This window comes from Rhinatrema bivittatum, chromosome 1 (assembly GCF_901001135.1).
Source record: "Rhinatrema bivittatum chromosome 1, aRhiBiv1.1, whole genome shotgun sequence".
NCBI lineage: Eukaryota > Metazoa > Chordata > Amphibia > Gymnophiona > Rhinatrematidae > Rhinatrema > Rhinatrema bivittatum.
This window is the reverse complement of record NC_042615.1, coordinates 247365741-247383016: the sequence shown is the minus strand read 5'-3', so window position 1 is coordinate 247383016 and position 17276 is coordinate 247365741. Positions and strand designations below refer to the sequence as shown.

Here is a 17276-nt window from a genome sequence, read left to right as displayed (position 1 = left end):
TTATGAATTTAAAGCACGTAACAGTGTTTCTTTTCCCCTGGGGGAATTTTTTACTATATTGTGCAAGCACTTCACATATTAATCTACTTTGCCTAGATTCTTTTTGTTGCTATGTATACACACACACACACACAGAAAGCCCAACTATTCAGAATTTATCCAACTGGTAAGCTTAACTGGCATTTAGCAGCACATGTTTAAATGTTGTTTTTTTTTACTGTGGGACTGCACTCATGCTTCTTTATGGCCTCTGTCACAACACTGAGCTAGGACTGTAGCCTTATGGTAACAGTTAAAGATAAGAGAGAAAGGGAAAGGGAGAGCTCAGGGATGGGGTGAGAGGAAGAACACTTGGAAAAGGGATAGCTGGTTTTGAGTAGGACGAGGATCTCCTGATTGTGCCATGGACTGGAAGGCGGGAAGGAAAGGGATTTATGGGAGCAAGGGCACTATGGGGGCTATTATTATTCAGTACTGGCACTTTTTTTTCTCTGGAAAGAAAGCATCAGTCTTGCCTCTCTTGCAACTATGGCTACCAGTACTCAATCAACAAGAGGAGGACAGAAAAAAAAGTGGGTTGTATTAGTGATCATGCAAAAACTGGATATAATTAATCGCCTAAAGAAAGGTAAAAACAGCAGCAGGTTGATGCAGGAATCTACATCAAGGCAGTGAAGGCAAAGTTACTACAGTTCATGACAAATTCTGAGACAAGCAAAGCAATTGATCAATGCTGTATGCTACCCAAACCAAAACTGGAACAGTATTGTATGAATGGTTTGCCTTTAAATGTTCAGAGGGAGCTCCGATTTATAGCCCAGTGCTGATTTAAAAGGCAAAAGACTTCTATCTACAAATGGAAATTACCAAGCACTGCAATTTTTCAGGTGGATGGTTGTCTTGCTTTAAAACTTGCCATGGTAACAGAAGGCTTGATATTTCAGGAGAAAAAAAAAAAAAGATATCTGCTTATTAGGAGAATCCTGCTGAAAAATAGTGTGAATTTTTCAAAAAGTTTGTTTAGGAGAATGGTTGAAAGAGTTCTTTTTATTCTAGTTTTAAATAATTTTTTATCTCATCCTCCTGAATGAGAGTTAGTGTGTGGAAATATGTTTACCATCTTACTTCCTTCAAATGTAGCTACTCAACTACGAAGGCTCTCTTCAAGAATTCCAGTCACTGCACACCATTAAGGATTCAATTTTCAATGCAACATGAGCCTTATCTTCTTTAAAAAGTAAAGGCTTGGAAAAAATTGTGGACAACAGGGATCTTCTGATGAAGAAGAATTTGAAGGTTTGAATGTATGAGAAAAAAAAATAATTCACTAAAAGATATTCTCAATATCCTTCAAAATGCTGACTCCCACTAAACTTGTAACTAAATTTAAAGATACTGAAATTGAAGAGTGGGTTAATGTTGTTAAAAACCTTGATGTTATGCCAACCCATACTGATGCTTGAATTGTAGAAACAATTGTGCATCCAGAGAGATCCACTGCACCTGAAAAAGATTCTGATGCCTTGAAACAGCCTTCAAGTTCCTTGATTTGGGTAGTTTGGGGGAGTGGGGTCAGTGTGTCAGGGAAAGTAAGTAAGAGCAGGTTGTATGTGGGAGGAAGGGAGGAGTGAGGATAAGTAACATGTGGGGGTGACCATTAAATGATTAGAGTGTTCCTATACTGTTAATTCTTAGATTCCAAATTATAATGAACTGTATAAAGCTGTAAAAGTTGCGGCCTTACTTTTTCTTGCCCGGAAGGTACTCGTCTCAGATAATTGGCAGTTTTAGTAAACTTAAAAAAACAACCTAATGAGACTCTACTAGTTTGAAAATCACTACACAAACAACAAAATATGCTAAACTGGTATAAATTAAAATATATTCTGAAAAAACCGCCAGAGGCTGAATCCAGACACTTTTAATTTTTTGAGTGTTTGGATCGTAGCGGTTGTTATCAGCAGTCCATTAACAAAAAATTATGAAAGGAAATATTTGATATGCCAACTCCACCAAGTGACTTTTACTTTATGTTCTAAATTATTTCAAATAAATTTTCCAAACAATTCTACTTATCTTTAAGCACTAAAGTCCCATTTCCAAGCACTGAAATCCAGACATGAATTCATGTTTTGAGGCTCTACATCAAGGGAATGTCTGGTGTCCATAGTTACTCATATCTCACTTAATTTATTCAAACAACTTGCAGGTACTGGGATTGAGAGAGAAAAGCAAATCCATTATTTCTTTCACAATCAATGAGCTGTCACTATGTATGGACAGATGATTGGCTGGTAAAACATACACTCCCAACTGTTTAAACAGCTGACTGAACAATCACATGTAGTTTAAAAACAAAAAAATGCCCCATTCATAGTTGGATAGGAAAAAGGTTTCTCATGGATCTTACATCAAAAGACTAATTTAACCCATTGGGAAAAATTGTATCAAGGGAAAATATCCATTGTTGTTCATGATAATTTAAAAACAAAACCCATATCAGCATCCTGCGGAGATGGGAGTATGTGATCAATGATCATGCGCTGCAGATCTGCAAAAGTATGTATGTGTTCTACACAGCGAGCCACTAGAGTTGCTTGTGGTTTTTTTTTTTGTAGAAATATAGCTTTTATGCTCTGTTAAATGCAGCTTTGTACTGCAGTTCATTTTGTATGGCCAATGTAAAAACTTAGAAACATGACAACAGAAAAAGATCATGTTTGCTAATCCATCCAATTAATTTAACATTAAATTTCCCATCATTTCCTTAGATATCCCCTGAATTTATCCCATGCTTTCTTAAATTCAGATACCATTTTTGTCTCTATCAGATCCACTGGGAGGCTATTCCTCGCATCCATCATCATCATGTAAATAGATTTTACATGAAAAAGGCCATTTTAGTGCAAAAATATCACTTACAACATGTATCCTATATTTACATGCACTACAATGGTACCAACCAGAATACCCTGCCAGAAAGATACTTGGAACCCATATAGTTTTAGGTCTTTTGAAACAAGTACTGAATAAACTGAATTACAATTACAATATAGCAATCCTTCCATACCAAAGCAGCACTTAAACAAACTACAAATATTATACCAGGCCCCAAAACTCCAATATACCTCCTACTAGGAAAACAGAAAAAGCTACAGATCCATAGCAGAATACATCATTTCGGTCACACATGCAGAATACAGACAAACCCTCACCAAACATAGAAAAAAGAGACCATAAAATAATATAAATAGAAATGTTCATAAAAAAGCTGAACTGGAAACCGCAATAAGTTAGACCCTGTATGCAGAGCAACAATGAAAAAACAAACATCATCATGCCACATAAAAATGAAAACAACAAAATCAATAATATAAATCATCACTTATAATAATAAAGCTATACTAATGTAAGGCATACTTCATTTCCCTTACTAGATTTTTTTTGTTCATCATTATGGGCTTTTTATAATCTTTGGAGTCCATCCCTAAGATTTGTTCCCACCCAGGTTGCTGGGATTGGTCCAGCTCAGGCTATCATAATCTTGGCTTAGCATGAGCAGAGAGGATGGATATTGGGGGTTTTTTTTGGGAAGGATAGGAGTGATTTTGTGGATCTCCAATTGCAGGCTCAACAAGCTTGTACCTCAAGGGAAAAGACTTGCCCTGCTGTCTAGTAGCCATAATGGCTATAGAATAGGGATGTTGCAGTTTGAGAAGAGGAGAGGATTTTTTTGTCTTTTAAGAGAGTTGATTGTTTCTTGTTGAGAGAAAATTGAGAGGTCCAAGACAATGAGATTGGCCCTGGGGACTTTGTGTGGGCCCTGCATTGCAGTACAGCTGAAGAGGGAGCTGCACTAATATTTATTTTTATTAATTTTTTAAAAATTATATGCCACACTATCCGATGTCCTAGGTGGCTCACATCAAAATTGTCTTAAAAACAATTAAAATTCACATAAAACTAAATTCCTGGTTTGAAGTTATAATGCTAATAATGTCTGCCATGTTTCATCATTGTTGCTAACAAGAAAACAGTCTCAAAAAATAGAAAAAAATTCATATACCTCATTTCCTCTTTAAAAACAGTTATCGGAACAAATGAGCCTCCAATTGATTCCTGAATATAGATCCATATGCCTGCTTTCTTACTGTTATAGGAATCAGATTCCATAATAGTAGATCTGCTATGGAGAAAATCCTAGAGAAATGAACGCAGAGCAAAATATAATATCTAATCCTACACCATCAGCTGACTGTCAGCCACCAGCAGTGAGAAGTCAAAATGTTCTGCTCGCTTCTTAAGATACATTTTCAAGAACATGTCATTAGAGACGAGGTAGAACCAACAAAATATCCTCCACGGAGGAGATATCTGGACTAAATTTCATTTCCTGATGCAGAGAGCATAAGGCTTTTGAAATGCTGCAGCATCAGATAATGTTTTTTTTTCCAAAAGCTAGCAAGTTTTTGTGTTGAATTGTTATGATTTTTCCCTCAAGACAAAGGAGATTCATGTTATTAACAACTGTTAAGTGGACTCCTACTACCTTTTCAGATAAGTAATAATGATATTATTTTATTTGCATATCTTAAAAATTAATAAACAAATCTGCATGACTGTGAGCCCTAATCCTAGCTGAATGAGTAATGATTACATGCCTACGTCACTTGGGATATTAGTCATTGAAAGCAATTGATGCAGTCCTTTGACGTGATTATGATAGTCATTCAAGATTAAATCTGAACTGTTCTCATCTAATATGTTCCTTACTTTCAAAATATTCACATCATTTTGAGTGTAATTTGAGTTAAAATATTCACAGCATTTTGAGTAAAATTTGAGGTATATGATGGATAAAGCACCTCTGAAATTCTGACAAACCTTGATTCTTGGTACTTCTAATGAACATTAGAAGTACCAAGTTTTCAGATCGTAAGCTCCGAGATGACCAATACATTTTTAGAAGCGTGCCAATACGTAGTAAAGCAGCATCATTCTTAGCATTATGTATCATGCAGGAAATTTTGAATTGAATGTGTTGCTCTATTGGGAGCCAATTCAGGGCACTTAGCACAGGACTAATATGTTCAGATGTGCTGGTACCAGTCAAGATTATGGCAGCCGAGATCTGAATCTTTTGTAAGGATTTAGGATACAATGTGGTAGACCTAGGTAAATTGAATTACCGTAATCAATGCTTGTTATCACAAAAGCCTGAAGTATGTTAAGAAAATCTGAAAGGTCTCAATAACATTTGAATTTGTGTAACATTCTTAACTTTTAGTATGATTTTTTAATTAACCCTTTTATATGAATCTGAAAAGAGAGGACCGGAAGGCTCATCTGCATACTGCTCCCAGCATCCCCCGGGAGAGGAGTCCAGATGTCACCGCAAGCGATCCAGGGATTGACTTCCACAACCCCAGCTTCCAGAGGCCCTGCATCCTTTGCAGTAGAGGAGAACTGGAAGGCTCATCTGCATACTGCTCCTAGCATCCCCCGAAAGAGGAGTCCAGAGGTCACCGCAAGTGATCCAGGGTTTGACGTCCACAGCCCCAGCTTCCAGAGTGTTGTAGACTTGCTAGGAAGTTAGCAATCTGTTATGCTTTCCTTCTCCAAAGGAGAGGAGCAGCAATCTGTTATTCTTGCCTTCTCCAAAGGGGAGGAGCAGCAATCTGTTATGCTTGCCTCCTCCAGAGGAGAGGAGTTAGCTATCAGTAGTTCTATTAGTGAACTGCTGCTGATGCTCCTATAAGAAAAGGAAGTAGCAAGCTGTATCACTCTCCTAAGGAGTAGCAATCTGTTATGGATCAACTCTCCAAGGAAGAGGAGTTGGCAATAGGTATATAGTACTTTGCTATTGAAATAGCAGTCTATCATGCCCCCTGCTATGGAGAAGCAATCTGTGTATATACATATATATATATATATATATATATATATATATATATATATATATATATATATATATATATATATAAGCTGCTAGCAAGTCTCAGAAAAAGAGGAATAGATGTCTATATAATACTTCCTTGAACAGAGTCAGTGGTCTGTAGTGGTTGGCTCCCACAAGGTGACAATAGTGAAAGGAATGACCACTTGGAGGAAATGGTGAATCCCTGGGCCAATGGCAGATGACAGCGCCCTCAGGAGGAGATCCTGAGAGGAACCACTGGCTAGGCTAGAATATGAGATAAACACAATAGTTCTTTATCATACTGGAAGCTAGACCACCAGAGGTGGCAGTAGTGAGTTGCTGTGTCCGGCAAGGCTGAAGTGCTTCTGATACTGGAAGATAATCTCTGGGTCGCTGAGCTGCAGAGAGAGAATAGAAGTATTGAGTAGACAGGGTATACTGGATACAAGATGGTACACTCACAATAGTAGATGTCTGCAATTGTCTTTATGCCACAGAGAGTCTTCAGTATATTCAGGAACAGGAGCCGTAGGTGTGCACTGGTTTCCACAAGCAGTCTGTAATAAGAACTCACAATTGCTGTATATGAAATGGCTTCTAGAGTAGAAGAGAGTCTGTATAAGATTCCTGTACTCTTGCCAATGTAACTCTTGAACTCTGTACCTGCGATAACGTCTTGGATGGAAGGGAGTCTTCAGAGCAATAGGAATGTAGACCCTCATGGAGCGAGTACCAATTCCTATGCAATAGAACTCACTGTGTTCACGTCCGCGATCGCTTCCAGTAATTGAGGAGTCTTCCGAGTGTTCTAGCAATCTGAAATCAAGAAGAGAGAGTGAAGCCCCCATGGAGCGGGTACTCCTGGTAAGTTTGAAAAGGCCAAGCAGTGGGGATGGGTTCCTCGGCTGACTCGGATCGTTATTGCAAGTATCATGGACTGCTGAAGCAAGTCCCGTTGGAGTTCCTTGTTAACTCATTAGAGGTTAGCAAAGACCTTTTAAAGTGCAAATGGATGACGTCACTACAGGGGGATGTCCCCAAGGTTCACGCCCTTGCTGGTACAAAGTCTGGAGCATGCAAGTGCCCTTACATCATTGGGAACATGGTGAATCCGAAACGTCAGGCCAGCCCGGTGGAACAGGGACTAAGGAGGTGGAGAGAAGCCGTGGCTTCACTGTCTGTCAGAGCCCAAGGGAGTTGCATCCCAGGTAGAGAGGGTGGAGTGAGGGGTGAGAAGAGACACAAATGCAACACAGAGGCCCCGCACCCTTTACAGTAGAGGAGGACCGGAAGGCTCACCTGCATACTGCTCCTAGCATCCCCCAGGAGAGGAGTCCAGAGGTCACTGCAAGTGATCCAGGGATTGACTTCCACAGCCCCAGCTTCCAGAGGCCCCATACCCTTTGCAGCAGAGGAGGACCAGAAGCGCGCGCCATTAGGCGTGCAAATCTCAAACTCTTCCATTAATTGAGTGAAGATTCATTTAACGGTGGTTAAAGAGGATTGGTAAGTATAGCTTTCAGAAATATTTGGACTTATAAAAGTTTGGTGAAAGGTGAAATTAAGGGATATATTCTTTAGAGTTTGTGTGTGTGAGGTAATAAGCAAGCCAGAGATAGTTAATTCTAGTGTCTGTCTTTCCCACCCACTCAACCCTTGATTTTTAGGCAAGAGACACTTTCTCATTAAAAATCAATCAGGGTCTTATCTAAATCATACTATTCTACCAGCCCTTATTGAAAGTTTAATCATCCCCTTCTAGGACACTAGCTGATTAATTACTAAATTCACCTGTAAATTTAAAGTACACTCATTCCAATGCCTTTAGTATCCTAAACTTAATTAGGAATAAAACTAAAATGAAGGCATCAGTCCAGCAGCAAGAGGGAGGCTTTCCAGTCTTTTGCATTGAGTGTCACATGTATGATTTTTTACCCGCCGGTGAGAGATTGTATGTGTGCACTCGGTACAAAGAGCTCCTGTCTCTCAGGGAATGAGTCCAATCTCTGGAGACTAGAGTAGCAGACGGAGCAGCTGAGGGAGCAGAGAGGTACATTGATGAGACATTCAGGGACATAGTAGCCAAGTCCCAAATCCAGTCTGGCAGCCCCAGTGCTGCCTTGGATCAGAAAGGTCTCCCAGTAAGAGAACATCACCCTGATGTAGCAGGAAGTGATCCTGTAGCAACGACCTGCTCTCCAGGTGATGTATTGTCCTCTCACACTGAGGACAAGTCTCCCAGGGCTACTGCCCAGGAGGGAAGGGTTAGGCCAGCCATCATAAGAACATAAGAAAATGCCATACTGGGTCAGACCAAGGGTCCATCAAGCCCAGCATCCTGCTTCCAACAGTGGCCAATCCAGGCAAGATGGCTGGTGGACATGAGGACCGCCTGGTAACTTGCCTGCCTGGTGCGAAGGTGGCAGACCTCACGTGTCACCTAGATAGGATTATAGACAGTGCTGGGGAGGAGCCGGCTGTCGTGGTACATGTGGGCACCAACGACATAGGAAAATGTGGGAGAGAGGTTCTGGAAGCCAAATTTAGGATTTTAGGTAGGAAGCTGAAATCCAGAACCTCCAGGGTAGCATTCTCTGAAATGCTTCCAGTTCCACATGCAGGTCCCCAGAGGCAGGCAGAGCTCCGGAGTTTCAATGCGTGGATGAGACAATGGTGCAGGGAAGAGGGATTCAGTTTTGTAAGGAACTGGGGAAACTTTTGGGAAAAGGGGAGACTTTTCCGAAAGGATGGGCTCCACCTTAACCAGAGTGGAACCAAGCTGCTGGCACTAACTTTCAAAAAGGAGAGCAGCTTTTAAACTACAACAAGGGGGAAAGCCGACAGTCACTCAGCAGTGCATGGTTCGGAGAAATGTATCCTTGAAGGATATTAATGAAACAGGAGAGTTAGGGCATCCCAGCAGAGAGGTTCCATTAAAAGCAAACATAGCCTATATGCCTATATGTAAAAAATCACTGAAGCTAATGATTTCTGAATTATCCCAAACAACTGAAAAGCAGGTTGTTAATACAAACAAAAAACACACTTTGAAATGTCTGTATGCCAATGCCAGAAGTCTAAGAAGTAAGATGGGAGAGTTAGAGTGTATAGCAGCAAATGATGAGATTGACATAATTGGCATCACAGAGACTTGGTGGAAGGAGGATAACCAATGGTACAGTGCTATATCAGGGTACAAATTATATCGCAATGATAGGGAGGATCAACTTGGTGGGGCCAATGGCACGGATACCCTGTCACATGGTAGGGGCAAAGGGCCATCGGCGCCATTTTTATTAGTGGCAGCCAAAATGGCGCCGATGGCCCGAGAGCGGGAGATCGCGCCGGGCCCCCCCCCTCCCCACACTGGACCACCAGGTAATTTAAAACATTTTGGGGGGTTTCGGGAGGGTGGGGGAGGGTAAGGGATTTGTTTTAAAGGATCGGGTGGGTTTAGGGGTTGTTTTCTTGTGCCAGTTTTCCCCCCTCCCCCGATTTACGATTTTTCACGATAAATCGGGGGAATTTCTATTGTATCGTGACTCTAATGATTTTTGGTGATTTAAAAAATATCTGATTTTTTTAAATCATCAAAAAATGATTCACATTCCTAGATGGAACAGCTCCCCTATGAGGAAAGCTAAAGAAGTTAGGGCTGTTCAGCTTGGAGAAGAGACAGCTGAGTGGGGGTGCAGGCTGAAGAACCAGAATGAATGATCTCAAGAAGGACTGGGATAACTTATGGACTAATTTGTAAAACTAGGAATGTCCTTCACAGGAGCATGTTTTAAAATAAGATTACATTTTTGCTTTAAAGCCGACAAAGTCTTAAGGAAGATATACGAAGTACATTTGCTTGAGTAACTGCTTAAAATGAGGTGCACACATATGAACGCATGGCCTATTTAAATCATACATGCACCATTGTGCATTTGATTTAAATTACAGTGTATAAGCATTCATGTATCCAAAAATGCATGTATGGGTACCCATGTGCTCATTTTATAGTTACTGTCCCTGTATATAAACCAATCAGAGGTGCAGCAGGTATTAACTTTCCGCTGAAACATTTTATTTGTATGAATAAATATCCAAGATTGTCCCTCTATATATCAAATACAAAATTGACATGATCCACAAATCTCATGAGAGAACATTTTCACAGATTAAGCAGATTCTTCTAATATAGTCAGTAATAATAGGAGACTCCTGGAAAATAGAATGTAGTGCAAAGACATGTCAGTGGCTATGAATCGCTGCCACTATCATGGCCAATTTGTTCATGTACCTCAAAGTGCACATTATGTTGGAAATATCCATCTTGAGCTTATATGATAAAAGAAGATCACAATTGTATGTCTTGCATTTTATTCTCATGGGGACAGCTTCTGGACTGAAAACGGTGCTCCATATGCATGGCTTGATACTTAAAGTCTTGTATATCAGGAACAAATGTGATGCAGTCTTAAAAATGGACTGACTGGCAATTCCATTTTCAGCTTCTGTATAAGATGACTAGAAAACCACAGCAGGTTGTTATGATAACTTTTCTTGTGATATACTCCGAGATTAATCAAAATGCTATACATTTTACATGAATAAAGCCTACAATAAGGAAAAGGTTAGGGCAATTTTTGAGATACCATACCACTTTAGATAGGTATTTTATCACACCCATGACATTTTCACTTCACAAGCTGCCCAGACAGATATTTCTGAGAGAGACTCTTTATAAGGCTCTCAAATTTGTCAACTAATTATATCAGAATAGGAGGGTCATCTAGTAACTCGAGGTGAGGTTTTACATTCACAGTGAAACAAACAGCACAGGTACACAAAGATGATATTTCTACAGTGTAGTCTTGCCCTTGGTTGATACCACCCAAGTAGAAAGTGCATCAAGCTAGTGCGAAAGTGTATTGTAGAAGTCTCATCTTTGTGTACCTTTCCTCATTCAAATCACATCAAATCTTCACTGAGGTGTACTGTGCTATTTGTACATCTCTCTGTGAATGTAAAACTGGCCCCCAAATCCTAGACCACCACCAAAATCTCAGCTTGAGTTACTAGCTGACCCTCCTATAGTGTTATAAATAGATGACTAATATGCCCCCAAGTCTTTGCCTGGAACAATGCCCCAAGAAATTTAAGCAAGACCTCAAGACCTGGCTTTTCAAACAAGCATACACATGAACATAAATTACTTTATCCCCCCTACTTAATTTACCGTTTCCCCACAGCCCTGTCCCACTTCTATCTTCCCCTCCTTTTCCCCCCAGATCTTCCTTGCCTCTAACCCATGCCCCCTCACCTGTGATAATGCCATAATGCATTTTGATGAACGACCCTGGTAATGTAGCATAGAACAAGTCTTCACATTTATTTTCCAAAATATTCAAGAAGGAAATAGTATTCTTATGAAAGTCTGCTGTACATGTCTAATTGGTATTTACTGAGTTCAGTCATTAGAAAAATTGATGTAAACTATTTTCTGATACTTTCCATATAAAAAAATGTAACATCAATAAATCCATTCAGATGTGAATAAATGCTGCTATTCAGAGTGGGACACATACATATTGGCCATATTGTATGCTATGGTTGCATTCATTACTACTCCATGGATTTGCTGAAAATATTGATCTATAAAGCAAAAATAGTTATTTTCATTGCTAGTTATGCCAGATCCATAAAAAAAAATCTGTGGGAACACGGTGTGGTCATGTACAAGTTTCTAATGTTTCTTTCATGAGTTCTAGAGATGCCTTTTGGGGGATATATGTATACAGGGATTTGATATTGAGGGTAACCAATATCCTATTTGCAATTGTTCCATGATTTCCTGTAATAAAATTAACATCTGAGAAGTGTCCTGTATATAGTATCTTGATAAGGACACAAAAGGTTTCAAAAAGATGTCTAAAATATTGATAAAAGTTCCAAGATTGATCCATTTATAATAATACTAGCCGTTAAGCCCGTAACAACGGGCTACATTAAAAAAAAATTTTGGTCCATTTCCTTCCCCCTCCCCCTCATTCTCCCCTCCCCCTCATTCTCCTCTCCCCCTCTATTATCCCTCCCACCTCCCCCCTCTAGTCTCTCTCCCTCTCTCCTCCTCCTCCCCTCCTTCTCTCCTCCCCCCTCCCCTCAGTCCCTCCCTCCCCCTCCCCCTCCTCCTCTCAGTCACTCCCTCCCCTCTCCCCCTCAGTCACTTCCTCCTCCCTCCCCTCTCCTCTCTCCCCCCTCCCCTCAGTCACTCCCTCCTCCCCTCAGTCATTCCCTCCTCCCTCCCCTCAGCCACTCCCCCCTCCATCCCTCCCCTCCCCATCCGCTCCCCTCAGTCACTCCCCCTCTCTCAGCTCATTCACAACCCCTTCATGGCAGAAACAGAAGATCTCCGGGGGAGGTCCCTCCCTCCCTCACGCCGCTGCTACCGCTCCTCACCGCCGCTACTGCTCCTCGTTGCCGCCGCTGCTCTCTACTGCACATTTGCGGCACGTCAGTCAAGCCTCATTTATCTAATAGATTGGATGTCCTAGAGGAGACTTTAAGGACTTATGAATCTTGGGAACCATATAGATGGTAGGAATTCTGGGATGATTAACCAGAGGGAAACATGCTTTTCTCTATGTCAAAAATCCTTGTCCTGATGCTCTATCTATATATTCAGTTAACTGGCATAGACCATTCCCCATCCATGTGGGCTTACAGGATTTTGTGTGTGTATATATATATATATATATATATATATATATATATATTTACAGTATACAGATACAGTGAAGTCCTGATTTTCCAATAATACATATCTTAAAAGTAAATTTGTATCTGCTAATATTATATGCTCCTTATGTAGATAACTAGCTATACGTAATCTATGGGGCATGGAACGGCTTCCCTATGAGGAAATCATCTTAAATCGTTAAAGAACACGATACAATAGGAATTCTAATGATTTTTTGTTAAAAAATCGTTAATCGGGTTAGTGCGCACTAACAGAAAATGATACAAATTGACACTTTTCAGGTCAGTTCAGGTCAGTTTAGGAATGAATATGTATTCCTATTGGCTGGCTGCCCTCTTATTTATTGATGTTACCAAGGTTCCCACTGAGGTGAAGGTTGGGGGGATGGGAAATGGAAACGGTTGGTAGCTTGACAAAAAAAGTAATGTGATCAGTCAATGTGACTAGAACTTGTGCCCTATCCCTGATACCGGGAGTGTTGTGATCTTCCTGCACACAGTGCCCTATCCCTGATTCAGGGAGTGTTGTGATCTTTCTGCACTCAGTGCCATATCCTTGATACCGGGAGTGTTGTGATCTTCCTGCACGCAGTGTCCTAACCCTGATACCAGGAGTGTTCTGATCTTCCTGCACGGAGTGCCCTAACCCTGATACCGGGGGTGTTGTGATCTTCCTGCACACAGTGCCCTAACCCTGATACCGCGAGTGTTGTGATCTTCCTGCACGCAGTGCCCTATCCCTGATACCGGGGGTGTTGTGATCTTCCTGCACTGAGCAGGGATACGGCACTGCATGCAGGAATATCACAACACTCCCGGTATCAGGGTTAGGGCACTGTGTGCAGGAAGATCACAACACTCCAGACTACAGTGTGAAAAATGCAAACAGTAAAAAAGTATCAAAATCCCTTAAGGCCAAACTCAGGATGAACACAACACTAAATAAAACTTCTCACTAACTACAATTGACAGTAAAAAATCTCACAATAGCATTTTATATATATTTTCATTTTGTTTAAAATATTAATTGTCATTTTAGAGGCCTTTTTTTACTAAGATATGTTCATTAATGTGTTATTTACCATGGCTCCTATTATTTCTAATGCAGCCTGTTTTACTAATAAGACATGAAAGCACACATTACTTTAATTTACCTTGCCTATACCTTGGTAAATAGATGTGGTTTTGAAAGAAATATATCCATTCAAGGAACTAATCTCAAATAAGATGAGTATTTGCAAATCTGGTAGATAAATAGAAACACACATATCTAATAAAAGTTCAGCATCCCTAGTCATCTAATATATTATCTGGTAGAGTTTATAGCCAAAGAGTGGAGGAATAGGCTAGTGGTTAGAGCAGTGAGCTTATAAACAGTGAGCTTATAAGCAGTGAGCTTATAAACAGTGAGCTTATAAGCAGTGAGCTTATAAACCAGGACAAGCAGTCCCCCTCCTTCTAACTTAGAGTAAGTCATTTAATTCTCAATTGCCTTATGTACAACTACAAACTCAAATTGTGGGCCCTCTGAGGACCAATAAATACTTATAATATCTGAATGTAAGGGAAAATAGTAAACTAATTTTAATTGTAGTTTACCCTTTAATTTCAATTCCTAAAGCTTTTTTGGGGGGAGGGTGGCAGGGCACAGAAATGATAAACTAATGAACCAGAATCAAATGGTCCAAACATACTCTGCAAATATGTGTTTCTGAGCATGAAAGGCAAAATAAATTTTAATTGGTTTACCTTTCAATAATTTAATAATTATATTTCTACTTTAATTATGATTTCTAGGGGACAATTTTGGTTGAAGCACTGAAAGAAGAGCCTGTAGATCAAGAATCAAATAACAAATAGCATGAAAAGGCAGGGAGGAGGATTGAGAGAGAGAGCCAGGGTGTGATGGGTCAAAGCAGGTGAGGGAGAGCCAGAAGTATGATTGAGAAAAGGAATGTTTTGAGCGAGAGAGAGGAAGATGGCTTATGGGGAAGCATGTATAACAGATAGCCAGAGATGAAGGGGAGAATATGCAAGAGAAAGTGGAGAGAAAGTGAAACAGAGAGAGTGATTGGAAACCATATTAGAGGGAATAATTAGAGGGCGTGAGGGAGTCAGTGGGGATGATGGGGTAAGAAAGCCAAACTGTAGGGGGCTAGGAAAATGTGAGAGGAGGTGAGTGAAATGAAATAGTTGAGAGACAGTCAGAGAAGCAGGAAATGTAAAAACCCGTAGCCAGACAAACCATCCAAATATTGACCTGGAAGTTAAACAAAATATGATCAGTTTAGTGACTGGAATATTTAACTCAGTAATCTAATAGCTGTATGACTCCTGGAGTAAACTAGATTCTCTGCATGCTGTGATGGCTTCTTATTGCTGTCAGAGCAATGTTAGATACCAGGAGTGTAATAAGATTTTACTGCCTCCCAGCTTGGGCTTGGAGGTTTCTGTGATTCTGGATGGGTCAGGAGGGAGGTGGTATGAAGGAGGGTGCCCAAAGTTATTTATGTTTTTATTTAAATATCTTGTGAATGGTGCACAGAGGGTACAGGTCAGAAACATTTCCCTTAACATGAGAGGACTGGGTAAGAAGGGAGGATGTCCTAGAATTATATATTTTGCTTTATCTTTTGAGCAGAAAGGAAGGGGGATCCCACAAGGAGACATTTAGCTTCCCCTCTATAACTCTTTGACACCAGCAGCAAAGAAGAGAATCCCACAGGGTGAAAGGATGCTGTCAGGTTCCCAGCTAATTTTAGGGCTAAAATGTCCCTGACCAGCATTAACTGGCTAACTTTCCTGGACAGCAATGAATATTGAATATTAGTGCTAATTAGGAAACGTTATGTCACATCCTTTGAATGTCCCCATCCTGCCTTTCTTTTATCCAATTAAGTTTTAGACTGGTAATGAATTATGTAGCTACAATGCCACCATTCAATGGGGCAGGATATTTAAATTCAGGGGTTTCTTAGGCCGAGTCTCAAACATAAGCAGACAAAGCCTTTTGAATGTAGATCTCTACTTGTTTGAACCAGTCTCATCCATAGCAACAGATTCAAATAGTATACTCAAAGGACTTGGTGGAGATGAAGAAACTGTAAAATAAATCGACACTGAAAATGGACTCACTTGGACCCAAAATATTTCAATTTGAGTGGATTTATGCTTGGTGGCATCCACTGATACATCAATGACTTGATTAATCATTCCAATTAATGTTCAAGAGGAAATACAATGTATTCCTACAAAAGATTTGTTTGTCAATCCATTGTCCTTTTTACAGGTTGCAAACTTGGCTTGTTCAATCTCCAATAATGAAGAAGGTGTAAAGTTGGTCCGTATGGCAGCAACCCAAATTGACAGTCTTTGCCCACAGGTAGGTAAGATTCATGCTAACAAATATACATTGTGAAGAATTCCTCAACACTGAAAAGTAATTTGCCCTGGAAATGTTATCAGATATGTATACATGAAATGTAGTCTTTTACATTTATCCTGCTGATTATCTTCTACAAACAAGACACTAGGGATGTGAATCATTTTTCTGATGATTGAAAATATTGGAAGATATTTTCAAATTGTCAGAATTTGGGGGGCCCCCGAACCCGATAGGAAAACCCCACAACATTTTTCATGGGGTTCTCTTATTGTTTTTTTTTTTGGGGGGGGGGACGGGAAGAAAGAGCACTTAAAAATAACCCCCAAACCCAAAACTGGATGGCCTGCACCATTTTTAAAGAAGGCGCCGTCTGTCCATTACTCCTACCATGTGACAGGGGATGGCCAATGGCACGAATACCCTGTCACATGCTAAGGGAAAAGGGCCATCAGCGCCATTTTGTTTACTGGCAGCCGACGGCCCGAGAGCGGGAGATCGCTCCCAGGACCCCTGCTGGACCACCAGGTACTTTAAAAACATTTTGGGGGGTTGGGAGGGTGGGGGATTAGAAAGAATTACATTTAAATGGTTGGGGTGTTATTTTATTTTTCGGCACGACACAGCAGATTTAAACGGGTAAAAACCATGGGAACAAAGATTTCCCGCAGTTTTTACCCAAATCCGATACCGGAAACGAGTCCAGTGCTGATTCACATCACTACAAGACACATTTGCATGTTTTGCTAAGACTCATCTAATGAAAGAAATAATGCAATAATAGAGCAGTGCTTACACTTTGCCTTTGGTTTGTCTTCAGAAAAACATTATCATTGATCTTAATGAATTCTTCCAAATACTAGGTAATAAATGCTGCTCTCACGTTGGCTGCCAGACCCCAGAGTAAAGTTGCTCAAGATAATATGGATGTGTTTAAAGATCAGTGGGAGAAGCAAGTTCGAGTTCTAACGGAGGCTGTTGATGACATCACTTCTGTGGATGACTTTCTTTCTGTCTCAGGTACAGGGAATTTCTAAAATTAGAATATTTTTGAGCATGGAATATGTTCGGTTAATTAACATCTAATGGTACTTGTTCACTGTTGGGTTAAGTCAAAACATGTTTTCTGCCATAAAAATGATCAAGTTACAAAATGAATGCTAGAAGCATGATATACTGGCACATTTCTCTAATATCAGCAAAAAATGCACTGGGCCACTGCACAGT

General features: G+C 40.2%; 1 protein-coding gene across 2 annotated transcripts in view; it reads left to right on the top strand.

Moving 5' to 3' along the window:
* Positions 1 to 17276, top strand: part of CTNNA2 (catenin alpha 2) — a 2350558-nt gene that overhangs the window by 2040400 nt on the left and 292882 nt on the right. For both annotated transcript variants that reach the window (XM_029593361.1, XM_029593351.1), the window contains exons 10-11: positions 15957 to 16049; positions 16913 to 17069. In XM_029593361.1, coding sequence (XP_029449221.1) covers positions 15957 to 16049; positions 16913 to 17069 — 250 coding nt within the window. The remainder of the gene's footprint in view (positions 1 to 15956; positions 16050 to 16912; positions 17070 to 17276) is intronic.